The 23,005-nt window shown below is 38.2% G+C and overlaps 1 protein-coding gene across 2 annotated transcripts in view; it reads left to right on the top strand.

Annotated features, from left to right (window-relative positions):
• FIRRM (FIGNL1 interacting regulator of recombination and mitosis) overlaps positions 1 to 23,005 on the top strand; it is a 40,284-nt gene that overhangs the window by 644 nt on the left and 16,635 nt on the right. For both annotated transcript variants that reach the window (XM_084865971.1, XM_084865972.1), the window contains exons 2-10: positions 2,486 to 2,526; positions 3,758 to 3,846; positions 6,364 to 6,468; positions 6,905 to 7,045; positions 7,279 to 7,444; positions 8,713 to 8,797; positions 10,415 to 10,553; positions 12,919 to 12,999; positions 20,515 to 20,579. In XM_084865971.1, coding sequence (XP_084722097.1) covers positions 2,486 to 2,526; positions 3,758 to 3,846; positions 6,364 to 6,468; positions 6,905 to 7,045; positions 7,279 to 7,444; positions 8,713 to 8,797; positions 10,415 to 10,553; positions 12,919 to 12,999; positions 20,515 to 20,579 — 912 coding nt within the window. The remainder of the gene's footprint in view (positions 1 to 2,485; positions 2,527 to 3,757; positions 3,847 to 6,363; positions 6,469 to 6,904; positions 7,046 to 7,278; positions 7,445 to 8,712; positions 8,798 to 10,414; positions 10,554 to 12,918; positions 13,000 to 20,514; positions 20,580 to 23,005) is intronic.

Genomic DNA, 23,005 nt, shown 5'->3' on the forward strand with positions numbered 1-23,005 from the left:
ATGCTGAAGGGCTCCTGCCCTCCCCTCTCCCACCTCCTTTCCTGCGTTGCTGACCAGGAGGAGTTGCTAAATTTTGTTATTGGCTCCATCTGTTGGGGTTGAGTGGCTTGACGCCTCAGTTGTCCAGGTGCTGACCGCTCTTTAGTAGTCTGATGCCTTTGTGGTTGTCAATGTGCCTCGGGTATTAGCCTTTCATGTTATTTTGGTAATATATATTTTTTCATGCTTTTGCGCTCGCCTTCAACATAAAACTACACGGAAGAGGAAAAATGACCTTTATTTGAGAGAGTCCCAACACTGCATAAATAACTTTTATAGTCAAAGCCAAATACCAGTGTTGCCATCCCATAGGCGTCATTCGTCTCTAGGCCAGTTGGTCGCAAACTCATTAGTCAACAGAGCGACAAACAGCCACTCTGAGCCACAGTTTGCCGACCATTGGCTAGGCACTAGCACACTCCCACTAGGTACCAAAGCCTGATGTTAGTCGTTGTGAAGATAAGGAATCCCCATCCTCAAGGAGTTTTGGACTTGGAAAAAATAAAATAAAAAGGATTTTGACTTGAGAAACGAAATAGATATCCTTCTCAAAGACGTGTTCTGGGTCCTTAATATGTATCAGGCGGGCTGGCAGGCTTTGGAGTAACACAGGAACATGGTTCCTCTTCCCCTCGAACTTATAGGGGAACCTCAATAATTGAAAGTCAACATTCCCACCTGGTTTTGCATCTAACACAACATTTAGAAAGAGGAAAAATGTTCTTCTCCCAGTTTTCTTCATTGAAATACGGCAGGTCCTAGGATAACTAATTTCTTTCAAAGTCATTTCATCATAAAATAGGGACTTTTGTTTAGATCAGTTGGCCTATGGAAAAAGTGGTTTTGTTATACATCGTGTTGCTTTACATCACAGAATCTATTGATAAATTAAGTGAGGACTCACCTGTAAATGGTTTCACAGATCTTGAATCCTCACATCTAATCAGCAAGTTCTTTTGTCTCTGACTTCAAGCTGTATCTTGAATGCATCCACTTATTTCCATCCCCAGTTGCTATCAGCTTATTCTAAACTTCCATCACCTCTCACCTGGACTGTTAATAGTTTCCTTATGTCCTCTTATAATCCATTCTCCAAAAATAGTTCTGGGTGAAAGACCTGTCATTTCCTTTTTAACCCTCCCCTCCTCACCAAACTTACCGTAAGGCCCCTTGTAATCTAAGCCTTGCCTTTTCTTCCTGCCTAGCTCACTACGGCATGACATTCCTCCACCGCTAGGTCCGTATGCTTGCTACTCCCTCAGCCTCCTTTGTCCTCCAGCCTTAGTGCAGCTCATCATTTGGGTCTTGGCTCAAATTCCACCTCACTGGGCCTTTTTCAGAGGCCTCAACTTTAGGTGGTTCTCACAAACCCAATCTGCAACATTTTTATTACTTTGTCCTGTTTTCTAAAGAGTACTTTAGCATTAACAGAAATAGTCTTGTTTGTTTTGTTTATTTAAAAAAATGTTTATTGCTTTCAGAGAGGAAGGGAGAGGAAGATAGAAACATCAATGATGAGAGAGAATCATTGATCAGCTGTCTTCTGCACATCCCGCAATGGAGATCAAGCCTGCAATCCGGGCACATGCCCTGACTGGCAGTTGAACCAGTGACCTCTTGTTGCACAGGATGATGTGCAATCCACTGAGCTACACTGGCTGGGCTATAAGTATATGTTTTATAATTTGATTACTGTTAGGATAACTTACTGTGACAATTTTTCTATGCTCCTGTTATGTGCAGAAGAGTTTTAGTCTGGTAAGAAAGGTGTGAAAATAATATGAAAAGAAGATAGAAAGTGGTGAGTGACTTAAGACAGCTACAGATAAAGTACTGTAGAAATGCTGAGGAGAGAGAAATTGCTTTCCTGCCTGAGAAACCAGAAATCCATGGCTTATTGGAGCACTGTTGGTCAGCTGTCAAAGATATTTTACCTAATAGCTTGGAAAAAAACCTTTTTCCAAGTCCAGAATATCCCTGGAGTGATTTTGAAAATATTTTCATAATATATATATTTTTTTAATCTAAAGGCTTTAACTTTTTATTTATTTATTTTTTATCATCACCTGAGGACATTTCCTTCCCCCCCCCCCCCCCGCAATTGATTTTTAGAGAGAGTGGAAGGGAGGGGGAGAGACAGAGAGAAACACCCACGTGAGAGAGACACATTGATTGGTTCCCTCCCACATAATACCCGACCAGGGCTGGGAGCCTGCAGTTGAGGTATGTGTCCTTAACCCTTCAGTCCACAGGCCGTTGCTTTATCCCCTGAGCCAAACTGGCCATGGCAAGTTTTAACTATTTAAAAGCAAAATTATGCCAGTAATTTGAGTCTAGTTTCCAACTCTTACTGATTATTGCTTAAACTTCAAGAATGGTTCTTTTTTTTTGTGTTTTGTTTTCAGTAGTGAATATCCTAATAGTATGGTTTTCCTTAATTATTTTACTCCATGTATCAACATTCTGACAGTTGGATTGAGCATATTCGTAAGTCAGATTATCTTATGATTTATTTTGATGTTAAGATGTGAATCATATTTATTAATAGAGTATTATATCCCCTTCAAATTGAATCTTCCTATTGTCCGGCTACAGTCTCTCTAACTTTCAATTAAAATGCCCAAATTTCTTCTAATTACAGGACTTACAGATTTAAATTCCATTTTTGATAGATAGCAAACATATCCTGTTTAATAGTGTGTGTGTAAGCACAATGCAAACTTTAAATGTTAGTTGTTAGACCATGGTTAACCTTTGTGAAACAACTTGCAGACTATTGCTTTCAGCCTCTTAACATGTGAAGTAGCTTTAAAAAATAGTTTCTAGGTTACAGAAAGCTGATTATTTAGGTGATGACACATTTGTCATTTGGAAAAAGTTGACTTTCTCATCTTTATCTGTCTTCATCACCCCTATTTGATGTGATTTACTTATTTAGCCAGGAGAGGTGGTGAAGAGTAATGACTAGACAGTAGTTTTCATTTATTTTGAGTTAGAATGGTTGTGGAATATTTGTTTATAATTTTGAATCTTTGTTAGGAAAAGAATTATTTTTTATACTGAGTATGAGTTATACATATTCATTGTAGAAAATATGAAGTTCACAGAAAAAAAACAAGACACTCATGGATCTGAAATGGTTAAGATTTTAATAGAGAATATTCTCATCCCATTTCTGTACATTCCCGCCAGATTACCTATTATTCTTTGTATGTTCATGTTTACATATATTAAATTTGGGATACTATTTTGAGACCTTTATGCTTAATTTTAAAACTAAACATTTAAAAATATATATTTTTATTGATTTCAGAGAGGAAGGGAAAGAGAGATAGAAACATCAATGATGAAAGAGAATCATTGATTGTCTGCCTCCTGCACGAGGCCACATCCCAGGTATGTCCTCACTGGGAATTGAACTGTGACCTCCTCAAGCACTGAGCCACACTGACCGGGCCAGTTCTGTAAACATTTTTAAAATAAATCTTTTAAGAATTATTTACAGATCCTATTCAGTGGGCCTCAGTTGCTGGACATATTTTCCCTTTTTTTGTTATTATTTCACTTAATAGTTTCTCTACACAGATTATGGCATTTGAAACTGTACAGTGCTTTCTGTGGTTGTGCTTACATATTTTCCCATTTGGAAAGAGCAATGATCTTTGTTGGCTGACATGATTAATATTCCTACAAAATGTGTTACTATTTTGCTTTATAGAAATTCTGAAAACCATTGTACAGATGTTTTTACCTCATATGAACCACCTGACATTGGAACAGACTTTCTTTTCACAAGTGCTGCCAAAGGTACAGTGCTATTAATAAATGTGCAAGATACAAAACAAAGGCGTTAAAATCTAAACTCCGGTTTATAGCATTCTTAATTGTGTCTTTTTAAAAAATATATCAAACATATTTGTCATACAGATAAAGTATTTAAAGATAGATCTCATGTGAGAATATGGTGGTGGGGAATGTCTGGCTTGAGGGCCACATAAGGCCTTCAAAATCATTTGGTTTGGCCCTGTCAGGGCATTATTAAATTTTATCTTACTGTATTAATTAAATTAATTAAATTAAATATTTTGGCCAAATATAGCAGGCTAATTTTTAAGTTGATAATTTTGTGTAACCTGAGAATGATGTTATAAACATCCAAATGGCCCTTGGCAGAAAAAAGCTTCCCCACCTTGTGTTAGAGTAGGCAATTAAAAACTATTTTCAGCCGAGACCGGTTTGGCTCAATGGATAGAGCACATGTGTCAAACACAAGGCCTGCGGGCCAGATCCAGCCCGCCAGGCCTTACAATGTGGCCCGCACCGCGCTGTCATCACTGCACTTCGCTGTCAGTTTATGACATTGTCAGTTTATGACTGTTCAGTAAAACATTCGGCCCGCGATTTAGGCTGGATTTTAGATTTTGGCCCCTTCTCTGATTGAGTTCGACACCCCTAGGATAGAGCGTCGGCTTGGGGACTGAAGGGTCCCAGGTTCGATTCCGGTCAAGGGCATGTACCTTGGTTGTGGGCATATCCCCAGTAGGGGGTGTGCAAGAGGCACTGATCGATGACTCTCTCTCATCGATGTTTCTAACTCTCTACCTCTCTCCCTTTCTCTCTGTACAAAATCAATAAAAAACAAAACAAAACAAAAAAAACAAACCTATTTTCAGATAATAGGGATCCTTTACTAACTGAATTTAAATTATTTGCATTTAGTTTTAAATGCTTTTGTATTTTAATGCTATTAAATGAAAATTTGGGATATGTGATAAAGGTAGTGAGTCCCTTTGTTGTATCTTCTCTGTAGGGTTTATTAGTAATTATTAAATAGCACTGTCTGAAGAAATGGACCCAAGGTTTAATAAAGAAGTCTTAGGGTTAAAAAAGGCTGGTATACTGGTAAAATCAAGTAACTAAGAGAATATATTATTACTTTTTGATATATTGATATGATATACTTTTTCTCTGAAAAGACATCTTTTTTTTTTTTTTTTTTTTTTGATTGAGAGAATTGAAGGTAGTTTGGCACCAAAATGAAATATATTTATGATAACTTATTCTCTTATTAGAATGGAGTTCTGAGTTTAGCTTTGAGGCAGATAACCATCAGAATTCCTCTTACTCATATTCACTTGGTTATTCTGTATCTGAGAAGATTCTTAGGATTTGTTCTTGACCAGCAGGAAAGGTCAGTTGCTGTGTACGTGAAATCAGGATGAGCATCAACAGGCCTGTGGGAAGCAGTGGGAAACCATCCTCTTTAATTACCTGGTCTTGTTGCCGGTGTGCTTATTCCTGCACTGTGTACTGTAGGTCATATAAATAGTTTAGAAAGATCTTAGTGTTAAGATTTTTGGGTGGTTAACTTTTCACAGACAAAATACTTAGTTCTGAGGTCACATACTATGCCTCTAACCTGGGAACTATGTTTTGAGTTGGTTGAAAAGGGAAACTGGTTAGAATACAAGTAATAAGAGATTCAGCACAAATTCATTACTTTACCAGGAATTATCCTTATAAATGTCCACGTGAATATATTATACAGTAGGTTAAGACCATCATCTTGTATTATGAAAAGAGTAGCACTTACATTTGTCACGTCACCAAAAAATGAACTATTAATTATTTTTTAATTATTAGATTCAAACCACAGAAATGAAAAATAAGTCAGTTTCTGTCTGAAGTCTTTTTTTAAGCAACTGTACAGTCCTCGGGTTACATTGGACTTGACATACGTCCTTTCGTGGTTTTTATAAATAAATGCCCTATCCCGTTTATTTATAAAAAAAAAAAAGTTCCATCATTTCGATGTATGTACATATGTGCTTTATGCTTTTTATTATTTATCACAAGTAAAAATCAGGAATTGTTATCTTTCTTTTACTTTTTTTTTTTTTTTTTACTGTTTCACTTCATTACTGCTGTGTATGTGCTCCATGTGAGTGACGTAGGTGCTTATGTAGGTGGGTTCCGACTTAATGGCGAAAATCGCTTTACGTTGCGCCGTAGGAACGGAAATTCAACGAAACCCAAGGACCCACTGTATATTATACAGTAGTTTTACAGTTGTCCATATGGAAAATAGTACAATAATAAATAATACAAGAATAAATGCTGTTTCACATACAATTGTAAACTTACTTTTGCCCCACCATGTATGTATAACATATATTCTAAACTTAATTAGGTGCAATTGTTAAGCTAGAGAATATCCCAAGGGTGTTAAATGATACAAAAATAAATCATCTTATTTTTTTTTAAAGATAGCTTTTCTTTTCTAGTGACTTCTGTTTATAGTAATAACATGCTTTGTTTTTACAGACGGTGAAATTATTTGATGATATGATGTATGAGTTAACCAATCAAGCCAGAGAACTAACAAGCCAAAACTTAGAAATCCAGTCCACTCTAAGGAATATTTTACAGGTATGTCAAATTTATTAGAAAAGGAGAGACAGCGCTCAAAGAGTGTGAGAATTTTTATACTGATATTAGTTAGCCTTGTGCTCTTTATGTGATGGCCCAGTACTGGAATTATGCTTATAGAATTAAAGATATGAATGCAGAAACATAAGTTCTGAAAATTTTCATGCCGAATAAACATCTAAACTTGTAAAGAAAGACAAATAATTGAGATAGCATGCCTTACCTGTAATTTCAAAGCATATGGGTTAGGATTCCAACTTTTTTAGACAAATGGCTAGTTAAATGTTCCAGTATTTGTAATTCTGACAGACTGAAGTTCTCTGAATGGAGGTACAGAGCGTCCATTTTGTTCACTGCTCTATCCCTAGCATTTAGTCTGATAGTTTTTAGATACACAAAAAATATATTCTGAATTAAATGTCTTTCCTATTCCCAGACAATGGTGCAGCTTTTAGGAGCTCTTACAGGATGTGTTCAGCATGTCTGTGCCACACAGGAGTCCATCATTCTAGAAAATATTCAGAGCCTCCCCTCCTCAGTCCTACATGTAATCAGAAGTACCTTTGTACATTGTAAGGTGAGTAAATGGGTCCACGTACACTTTCAGTGGTCCAGAATCCATGGGCAAAAGGGCTGAGTATAGTAGTATTTATACATACAATGGATGTTCACTAAAAATTTGCTTAATGAGTGAATATGTGATTCAGTGAAAGGCATTAATGATGATCTCTGATAGTATGAGTGAAAGGAAATTTGGCTTTTGAGCTTTTTCTGATTTGCCTTTTCTCTCATTTTTATTTATTTGACCAGAATAGTGAATCTGTCTATTCTGGGCGCTTACACCTCGTTTCAGACCTTCTCCAGGCTCTCTTCAAGGAGGCCTATTCTCTTCAGAAGCAGCTAATGGAACTGCTGGATATGGTCTGCATGGACCCTGGAGTTGATGAGAATGATGACATTTTGAATATGGTACTTGGTGAGTGAAGAGACTTATTATCCATATATGTTGTGTACTGACTGGACACTGTATATCAGTTAAATTATTGAACCTACTGTTTTAATGATTTATAATATCTTACGTGTAAAAAAATCCTACCAGATAAATTTTTAATCTTTTAAATTTTAGAATTTAAAATTGAGATTTGATGCCTTAACATTAGATTTTATATAATCAGTTAATGTTCATAGGTAATTTCCCCACAGTGATTAACAAAAAAAAGGTATATCTAAAATATTTCACTTATAACAGGGTACAACTTCCATTAAACATTTTAGTTTTATTTAGGTCATAGGGTAGGTGTAAACTTCAAAAATTCATTTTCCCTAATTTCTAACAACCTTAAAAATGTGACACTTATCCTATATAATAAAAGGATATTGTGCAGCTGAAACCGGTTTGGCTCAGTGGATAGAGCATCGGCCTGCGGATTGAAGGGTCCCGGGTTCGAATCCGGTCAAGGTCATGTACCTTGGTTGCGGGCACATCCCCAGTAGGGGGTGTGCAGGAGGCAGTTGATCGGTGTTTCTCTCTCATCAATGTTCCTAATTCTCTATCCCTATCTCTTCCTCTCTATAAAAAATCAATAAAATATTAAAAAAGAAAAAGAAAAAGGATATTGTGCAAATTGACCCTAACGGCAGAACGACCAGAACAACCACTTGACCAGTTACTATGAGGCACACTGACCACCTCTTGGTTCTATTCCCTGGCCTGCAGGCTCCCATCGCCTGATGGCGAATGGGGAACTGGGAGGGGGGGGGGGGGGGGATACAGGCGGTGCCAGGCCATCATCCCCCACCACCCACCCCTGGTTCCCCATTTGCAATTGGGTGATGGGAGCCTGGTGATTCTGTCTACACACGGAGGGTGACTCATGGCAGGGGCAAGGGCGGGGCTGGTGAGCGTGCGGGAAAGGCTGACCTCTCAGTGCCTTCAGCCCCGCCCCTGCCCCCAGCTGGCAGGCCCTCGTCATTTGATAGCGAATCGGGTGGGTGGTGGATGGAGTGGGGCTGGATTCCAGCAGCCAGGGAGGACGGCCCTGATTGCAGGCCAGGTCTAGGGACCATACTCGCACATGAATTTCGTGTGCCGGGCCTCTTCTTTTCAGTAACTGTTTTGACACAATTTTTGCAAACTGCATTACCTATTTTAACAAATGTCAAATTGTTCAGTAGATAATTTTAAATATAGACGATACTCATGGCATTTGAATGTCTTAAGAGTTCTGTTTTCTTTCTTTGTAGTTATTCATTCATTGTTGGACATCTGCTCTGTTATTTCCAGTATGGACCATGCATTTCATGCAAATACTTGGAAATTTATAATTAAGTAAGCTATTTTCTTTTTACTTTTTGTAATTTTCCATATCTTAAATCTTAATTATTCATATCAGATTGCATTTGAAACAGTTCCTCTAAGTGTATAATGTTCACTGACCCTTCTGTGTGGTAATCTAGATAATCCTACATAAACTACTAGCTCCCAAACCAAATTGGACTTTACCCTGCTGCCTCTACAGTTAAAAAAATTCTCCCTAGTTAGCTTGTAATTCTGAAATAATGGACCATGGTCAGACTAATCCTTAACCACTTGCCTGCTGCTGCTACTGTTTAACAGACTATTAAGTATCCTATTTTCAGGCTGAGATAAATTAGTAAATATAATTAGAGCTGAATATACATATAATCCCTTCATTATAGGCTTTTGAGTTGTTCAACTTGAATTCCATTTACAAAGTAATTTTAAGTAGAGCATTACAAAGGGTTACTAGGGAGAGTTCCCACAGTGTTCATCAGTTTCTTAGGTGCCGGATGAGATACAGTTGAGATGTAAAAATGGTTAAGAACCTCTAATTTACATACAGGCATAATACTTTGTATTAAAGGACAGTGTAGTACTTTCAGGTCTTAGGTGCTTTTGCACTACCAGGCCATTAATTTACCAAGTAACAGCAGAGGTAAGAAGTGTTAGCTCAGATCCCTGTTGCATTTTGCTTGAGTCTCTACTGAAGTAACTTACTACTCTTCCTGGACATTTGAGAAATTTGGTTAATTTCTCTGAACCTTAGTTGCTTATCTACAATAGGAGTAGTACCAGTGGCACTTTTTTGGTGGGTGTAGTAGAGTTGAGTTTAAAAGGGTGAAATGGTTAGAATGGGTGCATAGCACATAGAGCTCGATAAATGAGGTGTATCATCACCACCACCATTATCAGATATCTTGCACTCTTATCCCCTTCCAATTCACTTTCTACCTCAGAATTCAGACTGATCTCTTATAAATGTAATCAGATCACTCCCCATTTTACTAAGAGTAACCACCCAATCCTCTCTGTGCCCTGCCTTCTTCACCAGCCTGTCTCCGCTGCTCTCTCTCTGCTCTTAGGTCCTCAAACGTACTGGACTCTCCTGTCCTGGCACCTTGTTGTGGTTTCTTCATCTGCTGGAATGTTCCTCCCTGTTCTCTGCACCTTGCTAACCCCTGCCTGTTTTTCATTTCTCAGCTTAGGTGCTGTGTCTTCATGGTAGCCTTCTTTGATTTTCTCACCCTAAGAAGTTAGATTAGACCTCTCTAGTAGCACACTGGCCTTTTCCATCTTTACAGTGATCACAGCCATAGTTAATTATTAATGGTCTCCCTCAGGCTGGCCCACATGCTCTGTACAGACAGGGCAGAGGTTGTGTCTTCGTTCACCTCTGTATCCCCAGAGCCTAACAGAGTGACTGGCACAGAGTAAGACTTCAATTAATATTTTGCATGGAGAAATAAAAGAAATCTGTAGTAACATAAATTGACATAACTGCTTAATAGGTAAAGTTGGCACATCTTAATTATGTCATGTCTCATAGGTGTGCACTGATTTTTTTTTTTTTTTTTTTACATATTTCTTCATCGTATTTGCATGGTCCTAAGTTACTCATGGTGACTGCTCTTTTTACTCACTTAGGCAGAGCCTTAAGCACCAGTCCGTTATAAAGAGTCAGCTGAGACACAAAGAAATCATCACCAGCTTGTGTGAAGACATTCTGTGCTCCTTCCAGTCTTGTTTACAGTTAGCAGAGCAGATGGCCCAGTCAACGGCACAGGTACGCATGCTCCCACAGCACTTAGATGGTGGCTCTTACTTCCTTGGGCAGTTATTGAACCGAATTTGAACCTATGGATCACTTTACTTCCAAGGGTTTTAATTTGTTTCATTTGTGTTTGCTTATTTTTCAGTTTATTGGATAAAATTATAGCCCATAATCACTTTTTATCCAGAACATTGCATTAGGCTCCTGTCTGCTCTCATTCTCTAGGTTCCACCTGTCCCTCCTCTTTACTTATTGGTTGGTCATTCTCCTCACCATTTTTTCATTCTTTTGTTCCCTGAAACAAAGGTCTAATTCTTTAGTCCTATAGACTAAAGCCCATGCAACAGGATAGTCCAGTGGTCAGCAAACTGCGGCTCACTAGCCACATGTGGCTCGTGAGCCATGGTTTGCTGCTCTGTTGACTAATGAGTTTGCCGACCACTGGGATAGTCTATAGTGGAAGAGAAAAGAGAAGACCAGAGGGTGCTTGACTTGGTGGCTGTTTGTACTAAATTATACAAGTTCAGCTCATATCAACTGTCTGCAGGTGAAAATCAGGGAGTTTAAATTGTAATTCTCTTAACGTCCAAGCATATTTTAATGTTTCCTTATTTGTGAACATTTGGGATTGACTGTCCCTACACTAGTCATTGGCTGAAATGGAGCTTTGCTATGGCCTGTAGAGTTTCTGCATTTTTTACTCTTAAATTCTAATCAGCAGCACCCTCTCCTGTTCACTATTAATATTTATTCAAGAATCAAACTATTAAAGTTTTCCAGGTAATGTTTTAAAAAAATGTCTAGCTAAAAACACTAGAGTTAATTTGTTGTGTGCTATTAATGGAGGGATTATTGAAGTATCAGTTCCTGTATTTGTTTTCCAGGCTGCAGTAGCAAATTGCCACAAACTAGGTGGCTTAAATAAAAGCGACTTTTATTCTCTTTCAGTGCTAGAGGGTAAAAATCTGAAATGTGTCAGCAGGGCCTTGCTCTCTCAAAGACACGGGCAGAGAGAGAACACTTAAGCTTCTGGTGTGGCTGGCATTCTGTGTAACACTGATCTCTTCCTCCACCATCACGTGGTGCTGTCTTCCTGTGTCTTCGCATCTTTATATAGGACCCAGTCAGCTGGATTAAGGGCACATCCTATTTCTGTATTACCTCAACTAATTACATCTGCAGTGACTTATTTCCAAATAAAGTTATATTCTGTGTTAGGACTTGGTGGACGTTGTTCCTTCCATCATGGCCGCTAACATTGACAAGACTCTCATTCTCTAGTAAGTCTTGAACTCGTTTTCAAAATGAGAATATTGTGTTAGACTTTTTAGCATAGTCTTTTCCCCCCCTTTTTTCTTTTGCTCCCCCTTACCTCTAGCATATAGTTTTTTATCCACCAATAATTTAGTTTTTCTATAAAGATAGAGAAATTTGTTAGGCTCTTTTAAAACCTATATGTTTTTATTGATTTTAGAGAGAGGAAGGGAAAGGGATAAAGATATAGGAAATTGGTGAGAGAGAAACATCGATTGGCTGCCTCCTGTATGCCCCATAATGGGGATTGAACTGGCAATCCAGGCATGTGCCCTGACCAGGAATTGAACTGGTGACCTCTTGGTTCCTTGGGTCAGTGCTCAACCACTGAGCCACACCAGCCAGGCTATAAGCTTCTTTGATACAAATTTAATTTTTTCTGTAATTCCTACTTTAAAAAATACATATTTTTATTGATTTCAGAGAGGAAGGGAGAGGGAGAGAGAGATAGAAACATTAGTGATGGCAGAGAACCATCGATTGGCTGCCTCCTGCAAACCTTATACTAGAGATCGAGTCTGCAGCCCAGGCATGTGCCCTTACTGGGAATTGAACTATGACCTCCACGTTCATAGGTTGATGACTAACCATGGAGCCATGGTGGCTGAGCTTTAATTCCTGCTTTTGCTTATACATTGCTTATAGAAATTTGTATTCTGAAAAGAAACAACCTGCAACCCAGGTCTGTGCCCTTGACTGGGAATCGAACCAGAGACCCTTTGGTGGGCGGGTCAATGCTCTAACCACTGGGAACACGGGTCAGGGCTATCTTATTCTTTTTAATAACTCTGTGCTATTACAGTTTATATACATACCTTGACTTTATTTAACCATTCTCCAGTTGAGGCATATTTGGTTCATATCAATTTTCACTAGGTAAAAAATGTTGCATTGCATACCTTTGCTAAAATGTAAAAATAGGAATTATGTTTTCTTGAAAAATGTTTTTATTCTAAGTGTTTATAAAGGGATCTTTTCAGAAAAAACTGTCTCATTTATAAGTTAAGCTAGTTTCATATTCTGTTCTTATTTATATGCTTTCTTATTTCCTTTTTTGAAACAGGATACTACTGACAGCAGGTTATTTCAGAAAACACTCAAATTGTGTCGTTTCCTTGCCAACTCTCTTCTACACTATACTAAGGTAAGACTTATTTTTTAAAATAAGTTTTAAGTTAGCATATTTTTATCATTCCTGTCAAGAGCAATCTTTGGAACTTTATTTTGTCAAGAGAATAGTTTTTGGGTTTTTGTTTATTTAGTATTGTTAATTGTGAAATATTGCGCATCTGTGAAATTATTTAAGTGGCCACCATCATTGTTCTTTAATTATCTGAAAAATTACCCTCCTATATAATAAAGAGGTACTATGCAAATTGACCTTCATGCCCTCACAAATGGCTGCCTACAACCAGGCTGGCAGGGGGTTAGTGAGGGATAACCAAAAAACTGAAAAAGCAGGCTGTGTGGGGTGACCAGGCCAGCAGGGGCCCAGTTGGGGGCGACCAGGCTGGCAGGGCGGGGAGGGCAGTTAGGGGTGACCAGGCCAGTAGGGGAGGTGCAGTTGGGGGTGACCAGTCCAGCGGGGGGGGGGCGGCAGTTGGGTTCAATTAGGATGGCAGGGGGGGCAGTGAGGGGCAACTAGGTCAGCGGGGAGGCAGTGGGGGTGACCAGGCTGGCGGGAGGGGGCAATTAGGGGCAACCAGGCTGGCAGAGGGGTCAGTTGGTGGTGACCAGGCCAGCAGGAGGGGCCAGTAAGGGGTTACCAGGATGGTAGGGGGGCAGTTGGGGGTGACCTGGCTGGCAGCAGGGGGACAGTTAGGGGCGATCAGGCTGGCACACAGAGGCAGTGAGGGATGATTAGGCTGGTGGGGGGATCAGTTAAGAGTGAGCAGGCAGGCAGGCAGATGAGTGATTAGGAGCGAGTGATTAGGAGCAAGCGATTAGGAGCCAGGATTGTGAAAGGGATATCAGACTGAGGCTGGGCTGAGAGACCCCCCCTCCCCCGTGCATGAATTTCGTGCACCGGGCTTCTAGTTTAATATAAACAAAAAAATTATTTCTGTAATCTCAAATCATTTTCAGAAAATAATTCAGTTTGTCTTCAAATATGGTTTATATATTATTTCTACCATACTTCTAAATTAGGTTTTTAGAGTTTAAATGTTAATATCTTTAAAACTGTATAATAATTTTAAGAGGACCTGCATATTTGTGAGTTATCAGGAGAGCAGTGATAGTTGAAGATATGTGGATAGAATAGAGTAGTTGTTCAGGGAGATTATTTGTTGGGAGAGATGAGCAGGGAGTGCTTACGGCAGCCAGTTAAATAGTAGTAGTAGATTAAAATAAAATAAACAGAGATTAGGGATACAACCTAGTGATTAGACATTTATGTAACTTATGAAATGATCATCCTGATAAGTGTAGCCCCATCTGCTGCCGTACTAGCTGTACTTGGCTAGTATGCTATACTTTGTATCCCAAGACTACTTTTGTAAGTGCCAGTAACCAGCCTCATGCCCATCTGACAATCATCAAAATGTTCTTGGTATCTGTGAGTTTTTTTCTATTTTATGTTTTTTAATTTTGTTTTTATTCCACATATAAGTGAATTCATTTGGTATTTGTCTTTTTCTGACTCATTTTACTTAGCATAATACCCTCTAAGTCATCCATGTTGTCTACAAATGGCAAGATCTCATTCATTTTTGTGGCTGAGTAATAGTCCATTGTATATATGCACAATAATTTTTTATGCATTTGTATATTGATGGATACTTAGACTGCTTCCATATTTTGGCTATTGTAAATAGTGCTTCAATGAACATGTCCTTTTGAATTCACGTATTGGGTTTCTTTGGATAAATATCCAGCCATAGAATTCCTGGGTCATCTGGTAGTTCTATTTGTAATTTTGGAGGGACTGCCATACTGTTTTCCATACAGGCTTCATCAGTTTATAATTCTAACAGTGCACAAGGTTTCCTTTTTCTACATGTTCTTTTCAACACTTGTTTATTGATTTATTGATGATAGCCATTTTAATTTGCATTTCCCTGGTGATTAGCGATGTTGAGCATTTTTTATATGTCTGTTGGTCATCTGTACTCTTGGGATTTGAAATGTCTGCCCATTTTTTATTGAATTGTGTGTTTTTTTGGTGTTATATGAGTTTTTTATTTATATATTTTGGATATGAATCTCTTATTGGATGTGTTATTAGCAAATATCCTGTCCTATTCAGTAGGTTGTTTTTTGTTTTTTGTTATGGTTTCTTTCACTGGGCAAAGATTTCTTAGTTTATATAATCCATTTCTTTATTTTTTACATTTCCTTTGCCCAAGGAGACATACCCATAAAATATTGCCAAGAACGATGTCAGAGAGTTTCATGCCTATGTTTGCTTATAGGAGTTTTATGATTTCAGGTCTTACATTTAAGTGTTCACTCCATTTTGAGTTTATTTTTGTGTAGCGTAAGAAAGTGTTCTAGTTTTAGTTATTTTCCCCCGTGTCTGTCCAGTTTTCCCAGTTCTCTTTTTTTTTTTTTCTTTTTAAAAATATTTTATTGATTTTTTACAGAGAGGAAGGGAGAGGGATAGAGAGTTAGAAACATCGATGAGAGAGGAACATTGACCAGCTGCCTCCTGCACACCCCCCACTGGGGATGTGCCCGCAACCAATGTACATGCCCTTGACCGGAATCGAACCTGGGACCTCTCAGTCCGCAGGCCGATGCTCTATCTACTGAGCCAAACCGGTTTCGGCCCAGTTCTCTTATTGAAGCGATTGTCTTTATCCCTTTGTATATTTTTTCCTCCTTTGTCATAGTTTAATTGAACATATATGCATCAATTTATTCCTGGGCTCTATATTGAACTGTGTGTGTTTTTATGCCAGTATCTTGCTGTGTTGGTTACTGTAGCTTTGTAATGAAGTTGCATGATACCTCCAACTTTTTCTTTCTCAAGATTGCTTTGGCTATTCATGATATTACGTGGTTACATATAAATTTTGTGATTATTTGTTCTAGTTCTGTGAAAAACGCCATTAGTATTGTGATAGGGATTGTGGTGTGGATTTGGAGATTGCTTTGGGTTATATGGATATTTTATGAATGTTAATTTTTGCTATACATGAGCACGGTATATGCTTCTGTTTATTTGCATCTTCTTCAGTTTCTTCCTTTAATGCCTTACATTTTGAGTACAGGTCTTTTAGCTCTTTGGTTAAATTTGTTTCTAGGTATTTTTATTTATTTTATTTTTTGCATTTTAGTTCCTTTATTGATTAAGGTATTACATATGTGTCCTCATCCTTCCATTACCTTCCCAAACCCTTCTCCCCCTCATTCCCTTATCTCCCTGTTGTCTGTCTGGTTAGGCTTATATGCATTCATAGAAGTCCTTTGGTTGATCTCTCCCCCTTACACCTATCCTCCCCTACCTTCCCTCTGAGGTTTGACAGTCTGATTGATGCTTCCTTGTCTCTGGATCTGTTTTTGTTCATCAGTTTATGTTGTTCATTATGTCCCATAGATGAGTGAGATCATGTGATATTTATCTTTCTCTGACTGACTTGTTTCCCTTAGCAAAATGCTCTCCAGTTCCAACTAAGGGAAATAAGTTGCAAATGGCAGGAATTCCTTCTTTTTTTTTTTTTTTTTTATCACAGTGTAGTATTCCATTGTGTAGATGTACACAGTTTTTAATCCACTTACCTGCTGATGGGCACTTAGGCTGTTTCCAAATCTTAGCTATGGTAAATTGTGCTGCTATGAACATAGGGGTGCATATATCTTTTCTGATTGGTGTTTCTAGCTTCTTGGGATATATTCCTAGAAGTGGGATCACTGGGTCAAAATGGGAGGTATTTTATTTTTTGTAATGCAACTATAAATAGGATGTTTTCTTAAATTACTCTTCCTGATAGTTTGTTTTTGGTATATAAAAATGCAACCAATTTCTGAATGTTAATTTTGTATCTGTTACTTTACTGAATTTATAAGTTTTAATATATTTTTTGGTGGAATTTTTAGTTTTCTATAGTATTCTGTCATCTGCAAATAATGCTAGTTTTTACTAGCATAAAAACACACACATTCCTTTCCAATTTGAATGATTTGTGCCTTTTTTCTTGTCTAATTGCTGTGGCTGAGATTTCCAATACTATAGGGTTGGGCAAAAGTAGGTTTATAGTTGTTTGTATTGGTATGGAAAATCATACAATAATTAATAAATAATGCAAGAATAAACAATTTCACACAGTTGCAACTGTAAACCTATTTTTGCTCCTTCCTGTCTATATCATAAAAGGCCTGTGGTCATGGTGCCGTAACCGGTCACGACCACAACCCGTCACCAGGAGGTGCATGGAGTGCGCGGTGTGCGGGGTTGTGTGCACGGTGAGGTGGCGTGTGCAGGTGGGAGGGGGCTTGACTCTGAGTCCTGCCTCCCTCCTGGGGGCATGCCGTGACTCCCTGGTTCCCGTGGTGGGCGACCTACTGTGCTCGATTTTGTGTCACTAGTGTCTTGTATAAAAGTGGTGAGAGTGGAAATTCTTGAGTATGATGTTAACTGTGGATTTGTCATACGTGGTTTTTATTGTGTTGTATATTCTCTCCCTGCTTTGTTGAGAGTGTTTATCATAAATAGATGCTGGATTTTTGTCAAATGCTTTTTCTGCATTTATTGATATGATTTTTATTCTTCATTTTGTTTATGTGGCATGTCACATTAATTGATTTGCAGATTTTGAACCAACCTTGCATCCTAGGAATAAAGCCCATTTGTATACTAGTAATCTTTTTGGCGTATCACTAAATTTGATTTGCTGATTTTTTGGTGAGAATTTTTGCATCTATGTTCTTTAGGGGTATTGGCCTTTTTTTTTTTTTTTTTTTTTTTTTTTTTTTTTTTTTTTTTTTTGTAGTGTCTTCATCTGATTTTGGTATCAGGGTAATGCTGGCCATGTAAAAATGAATTTGAGAACCTTCCTTCCTCTTGAGTTTTTTGGAATATTTTGAGAAGGATAAGTATTAATTCTTTTTTGAATGCTTGGTAAAATTCACCTGTGAAGACATCTGGTCCACAGCTTTGTTTTTTGAGAGTGTTTTTATTACTGATTTGATTTTGTTAGTTATTAGTCTGTTCAGATTTTCCATTTCTTCCCGGTTCAGTCTTTCTATGTATCTAGAAATTTATCCATTTCTTCCAGGTTGTTTAATTTGATGGCAAACTATTAGGTCTATAATAATTAATGTCGTTTTCTCATACTTATTTAAATCAAATTTATTTAAACAATACAACAAAATTTAATCAACAATATAGTTGCCGTTGTTTTTTACTACTTGTGCCCAACGCTCAGGAAGCATTTTAATCCCTCTGTTGTAAAATTCTTGTGATTCTGATGCAAAAAATTCAGTCAATGCATTTTTGAGGCATTCTTCATTATTAAATTTTTTTCCAAGAAGGAAGTTTTGCAAAGAACGAAACAAATGGTAATCGGAAGGGGCAATATCAGGAGAATATGCAGGTTGAGGGAGAACTTCCCATTCCAACTGGCGCAGTTTTTCAGCAGTGATTCTTGCAGTATACGGTCCTGCGTTATCGTGGTGAAGAATTACGCCCTTTCGATTAATCAGCGCGGGTTCTTTTTCTCTTAAAGCTTGGGCTAACCTTTCCAATTGGGCACTATACACTGCACTTGTAATGGTTTGGTTAGATGGTAAAAGTTCATAATGAAGAATTCCTTTAAAATTCCACCAAACACACAACATCACTTTTTTCGCATGCAAGTCAGGTTTTGGCGTGGGCTGCGGAGCCTCATTTTTGTTCAACCATTGAGGCCGCCTTTTCAAATTAACATACAGCACCCATTCTTCATCTCCGGTAACAATTTGCTCTAAAAATGGCAAACGGTTTTGACGAGAGAGGAGCGAACTGCAAATTGTGACTTTGATTACGGTTGTTGTCGGTCAACTCATGAGGAACCCATTTTCGAAACTTTTGGACTTTGCCAAGTGCACGCAATTGATTGGAAATTGTTTTTTGTGAACAATTTAAAGTTGTCGCAAGCTCTTGTTGGGTAATTTGAGGATTTTGCACCAAAAGAGCTTGAAGAGCTTCTTGATCAAAATTGGACACACGACCTCGACCACTCTTGTCATCTAACGAAAAATTTCCCTCGCGAAATTTCTCAAACCAACGCTGGCATTTTCTGGCGCTAACTGCATCTTGACCAAGAGCACTACAGATGTTTTTTGCAGCCTCACTTGCTTTTCTTCCTAATTGGAACTCGTAAAGCATGCAGTGCCGAATATGCTCTTCATCCGCCATCTTCTTAGCCCTAGTTTTGCAACAAAAACCAAACCAAACACAAACTTTTCCAAGCAAAACTTGTTAATTGCACTTCACACGTTCTGTAGATACCACGTGTTTGAAGGTTATGTCAATACAAGTCAACGCCAAGCAAGATTTTAAACGAATGTTTAAAAACGACATTAATTATTACTAGACCCGATATACTATTGGCACTCGAGCCCTACCAATCTCCTCATGGCTTCTTTATAGCCTTACTTGTAGGAGACTAGTTTAGCTAGTCTCTGGGTGGTTCTCAATGATGATTATCTCTACTTTAGTTGTAATTTTGATGTGGTTGTGGGAGGGGGTGAGCACAGCTTTTACCTACTCCACCATCTTGACTAGAATTCCTTGTTATGCCATTTTTTAATCCTTTTCCGTCAGGGGAAATTTTTAATTTTTAAAATTTAAGTATCAGCTGTTTTTCTATGTTCTATAACAGTAAGAAATAGTTTCTTAACTTTCTAAGAGCTAGCCTACCATAATATGTGGAGCGATCACAACTGTACCTAAAGCCCAGCCTTGCTGGCTTTTAACAGAGTACTTGATCACATCACTGGATACCTCAGCTTCAGCTTTGTGTTCTGGGGACAGTGACACTAAGTAAACTGATGTACATAAAGTCTTTTGCAACATGTCTGCTGAGCACTTAGTCAGTGTTCTGTGTGTGATAGTTGCTGTCATTTTGGTGATAGTCTTAACAGTAAAGAATTTTATTTTATTTATTTTTAAAAATATATTTTTATTGATTTCAGAGAAAGAGAGAGGGCGAAATAGAAGCATTAGTGATGAGAATCTTTGATCTTGGCTGCCTCCTATATGCCCTCTCCTGGGGATTGAGCCTACAACCCGGACATGTGCCCTTGATCAGAGTCGAATCCAGGACCCTTCAGTCTGCAGGCCAACGCTCTATCTACTGAGATAAACAGCTAGGGCACAGTAAAGAATTTTAGATGCTTAGCCTAATCTTCCTATATATTCTCATGCAAGAATTTATTTTAATGTGGCACATCCAGGATATTATCATTATTGTTTATTTTGCAAATTTATTTTATTTTTTAAGAATTTATCTTTGTTGTTGAAAGAATTACAGATGTTCCCCTTCCCCCACCCTCTCATTTACCCCTCCATCCTGTCTGCCTTTCCTTCGCGTCCCTCCACCTCCCCCTCCTCCCAGGCCTTCACCACACTATTGTCTGTGCAGGATATTATTCTATATTTTGCATGTCCTTGTGAGAGATGTGTATTAGAAAGGTACCTTGTATATAAAGAATGAATATAGTTGTTTTATTTTAGGAATTTCTACCTTTCCTCTCTGATTCTTGCTGTATATTGCACCAACTTTATCTGCAGATACACAGGTAAGAAGAATGCCATGTAATTATTAAAATGTAACAATGACATTTGAACCAGGCAAAAATTAAGTATATATAATTTTAAAATGAAATATCAGTCATTTTTCTTAATGTTTAGTAAATTTTTATCTGCTTGCTTAAAATAATTGGAGATAACAGCTTTTAAAAAAATAGATTCCATGTGAGTTTTGCATATCTTTATATTCTTAACTAGTACATTATACTAAGTGGTGAATCACTAGTGTGTTGATAAATACCAAAGGTAAAAAAAAAAAAAAGAGATTATTCATACACATCTGTGAATTACAGGAAGGTATTTCGTTAGATAGGGGCTAAGTGACATTTGAAATTGACAGTTACCTCAGAAGAGCCCCTAGTTTGACACTAAGATAATCTTTCAGTTCACTTATCCAGGTCCTCTCAGCTCTGCCTGATCCATCTGGTCTCCTAGAAACCTTTTTCATACCACTCCCTCTTCAAACTTCCTGTTTCCAGCACCTTCATCCTATTGCTCATTATCAGTCAGCATCCTCAGTTTGTATGTCACTGAGAACAAGAAGCACTGCCTCCAATACAACCACTCTCCCTGCATTTAGCCCATAGATTTAGGCCTTGTTCCCGTGGATGAACTCTGTGAGGCTAGCCTCCCATTTGTGCATTGGATTCCATCCTCTCACAGGCTCAGGGACCTCACTCTAGCAATTATCCCCTTTCCCCCTCACATCACCAGCCTTTCCTCCCTATTGTATCATTCCCATGAATGTACCAACATGCTGTTATTTTTCCCACCTTAAGAATAATACAAAACAAAATCTCCCAACTATATCCACCAAATTCCTTCCCATTTCTCCTCCTTGTAAAATGTTTACAACAAAACCAGAAAGCTTTGTCTACACCACTGTGTCTACAGTTGACCTTTAAACAACAAAGGTTTGAACTGCACAGATATACTTCCTTATATGTGGATTTTTTTCAATAAATGCTGTAAATGCAATTTCTCATGATTTTCTTAACATTTTCTTTAGCTTACTTTATTATAAGAATATAGTATGTAATACATATAACATACAAAATATGTGTTAATTGGCTATTCATATTTTTGGTAATGCTTCCAGTCAGCAGCAGGCTGTTAGTAAAGTTTCTGGGGAGTCAGAAGTTATACACAGACTTGACATTGTGGGGAATTTGAGCCCCTAACCCCTGCATTGTTGAAGGGTCAACTGTACTTCCTTTCTTAATCCTATTCCAGGGAGACCTTCTATTCTACCTCTTCACCAAAACAATTCCTGTCAAGGTCAGGTCATCTGTGACTCCTATGTTGCTGCATCCAGTGTCAGTGTTAGGCCTCTCCTTATTAACCTGTCAGCAGTGCTTCACCCTTTCTTTCTTTTTAATATATTTTATTGATTGTTTACAGAGAGGAAGAGAGAGGGATAGAGAGTTAGAAACATCGATGAGAGAGAATCATCAATCAGTTGCCTCTTGCACACCCCCTACTGGGGATGTGCCCGCAACCAAGGTACATGCCCTTGACTGGAATTGAACCTTGCAGTCCGCAGGCCGACACTCTGTCCACTGAGACAAAACCAGTTTTGGCTATTTATATATGTCTTTCACCTTACTTATAATTTAATCCTCACAATTCCAGATCAGTGTCACAAGTGAAGAAACTGAGAGGCTCAGGGGGGTCAAATGAATGATCGAAAGCCACTGACAGATGGTGCTTTCTCCATCATATTACAGAGGTGCTAATGTTTATCTTAAGCCCATTCTTTTATTTTTTTTTAATCCTCACTGAGGATATGCTCATTGATTTTAGACAGAGGAGAAGAGAGACAGAGACATTGATGAGAAAATCAATCAGTTGCCTTCCATATGTGCCCTGAGTGGAAATCAAACTCATAACCTTTTGGTGTATGGGACAACGTTCCAACCAACATTCCACCCACCCGTCCAAGGTTTAACTGCACCCTTTTAAATGTTGTTATTTACCCTCTGCAAGGCAGGGTGTTCCCACATTTAAAGTGTGACATAATTAAAATAACGTGGCAAAAAATACTGAATACATATCTTCAGTAAAGCTCTTGCTCCTGAGAAACTGAGCATGAATTCATAGTATATTCAGCATTCTATTTTATTTATTTAAAAAAATATATTTTATTGATTTTTTACAGAGTGGAAGGGAGAGGGATAGAGTTAGAAACATCGATGAGGGAGAAACTGCAATCAGCTGCCTCCTGCACACCCTGTACTGGGGATGTGCCTGCAACCAAGGTACATGCCCTTGACCAGAATCGAACCTGGGACCTTTCAGTCCACAGGCTGATGTTCTATCTACCCAGCCAAACCGGCTAGGGCATATTCTATCTATTTTAAAACAATGTTTAATAGAAGTGGTTATGCCAGAATTTATCAGAAAGTGTTGTTTTTTT

The sequence above is a fragment of the Pipistrellus hanaki genome, assembly GCF_964339955.1.
Source record: "Pipistrellus hanaki genome assembly, chromosome: 18".
In the NCBI taxonomy this organism is placed as follows: domain Eukaryota; kingdom Metazoa; phylum Chordata; class Mammalia; order Chiroptera; family Vespertilionidae; genus Pipistrellus; species Pipistrellus hanaki.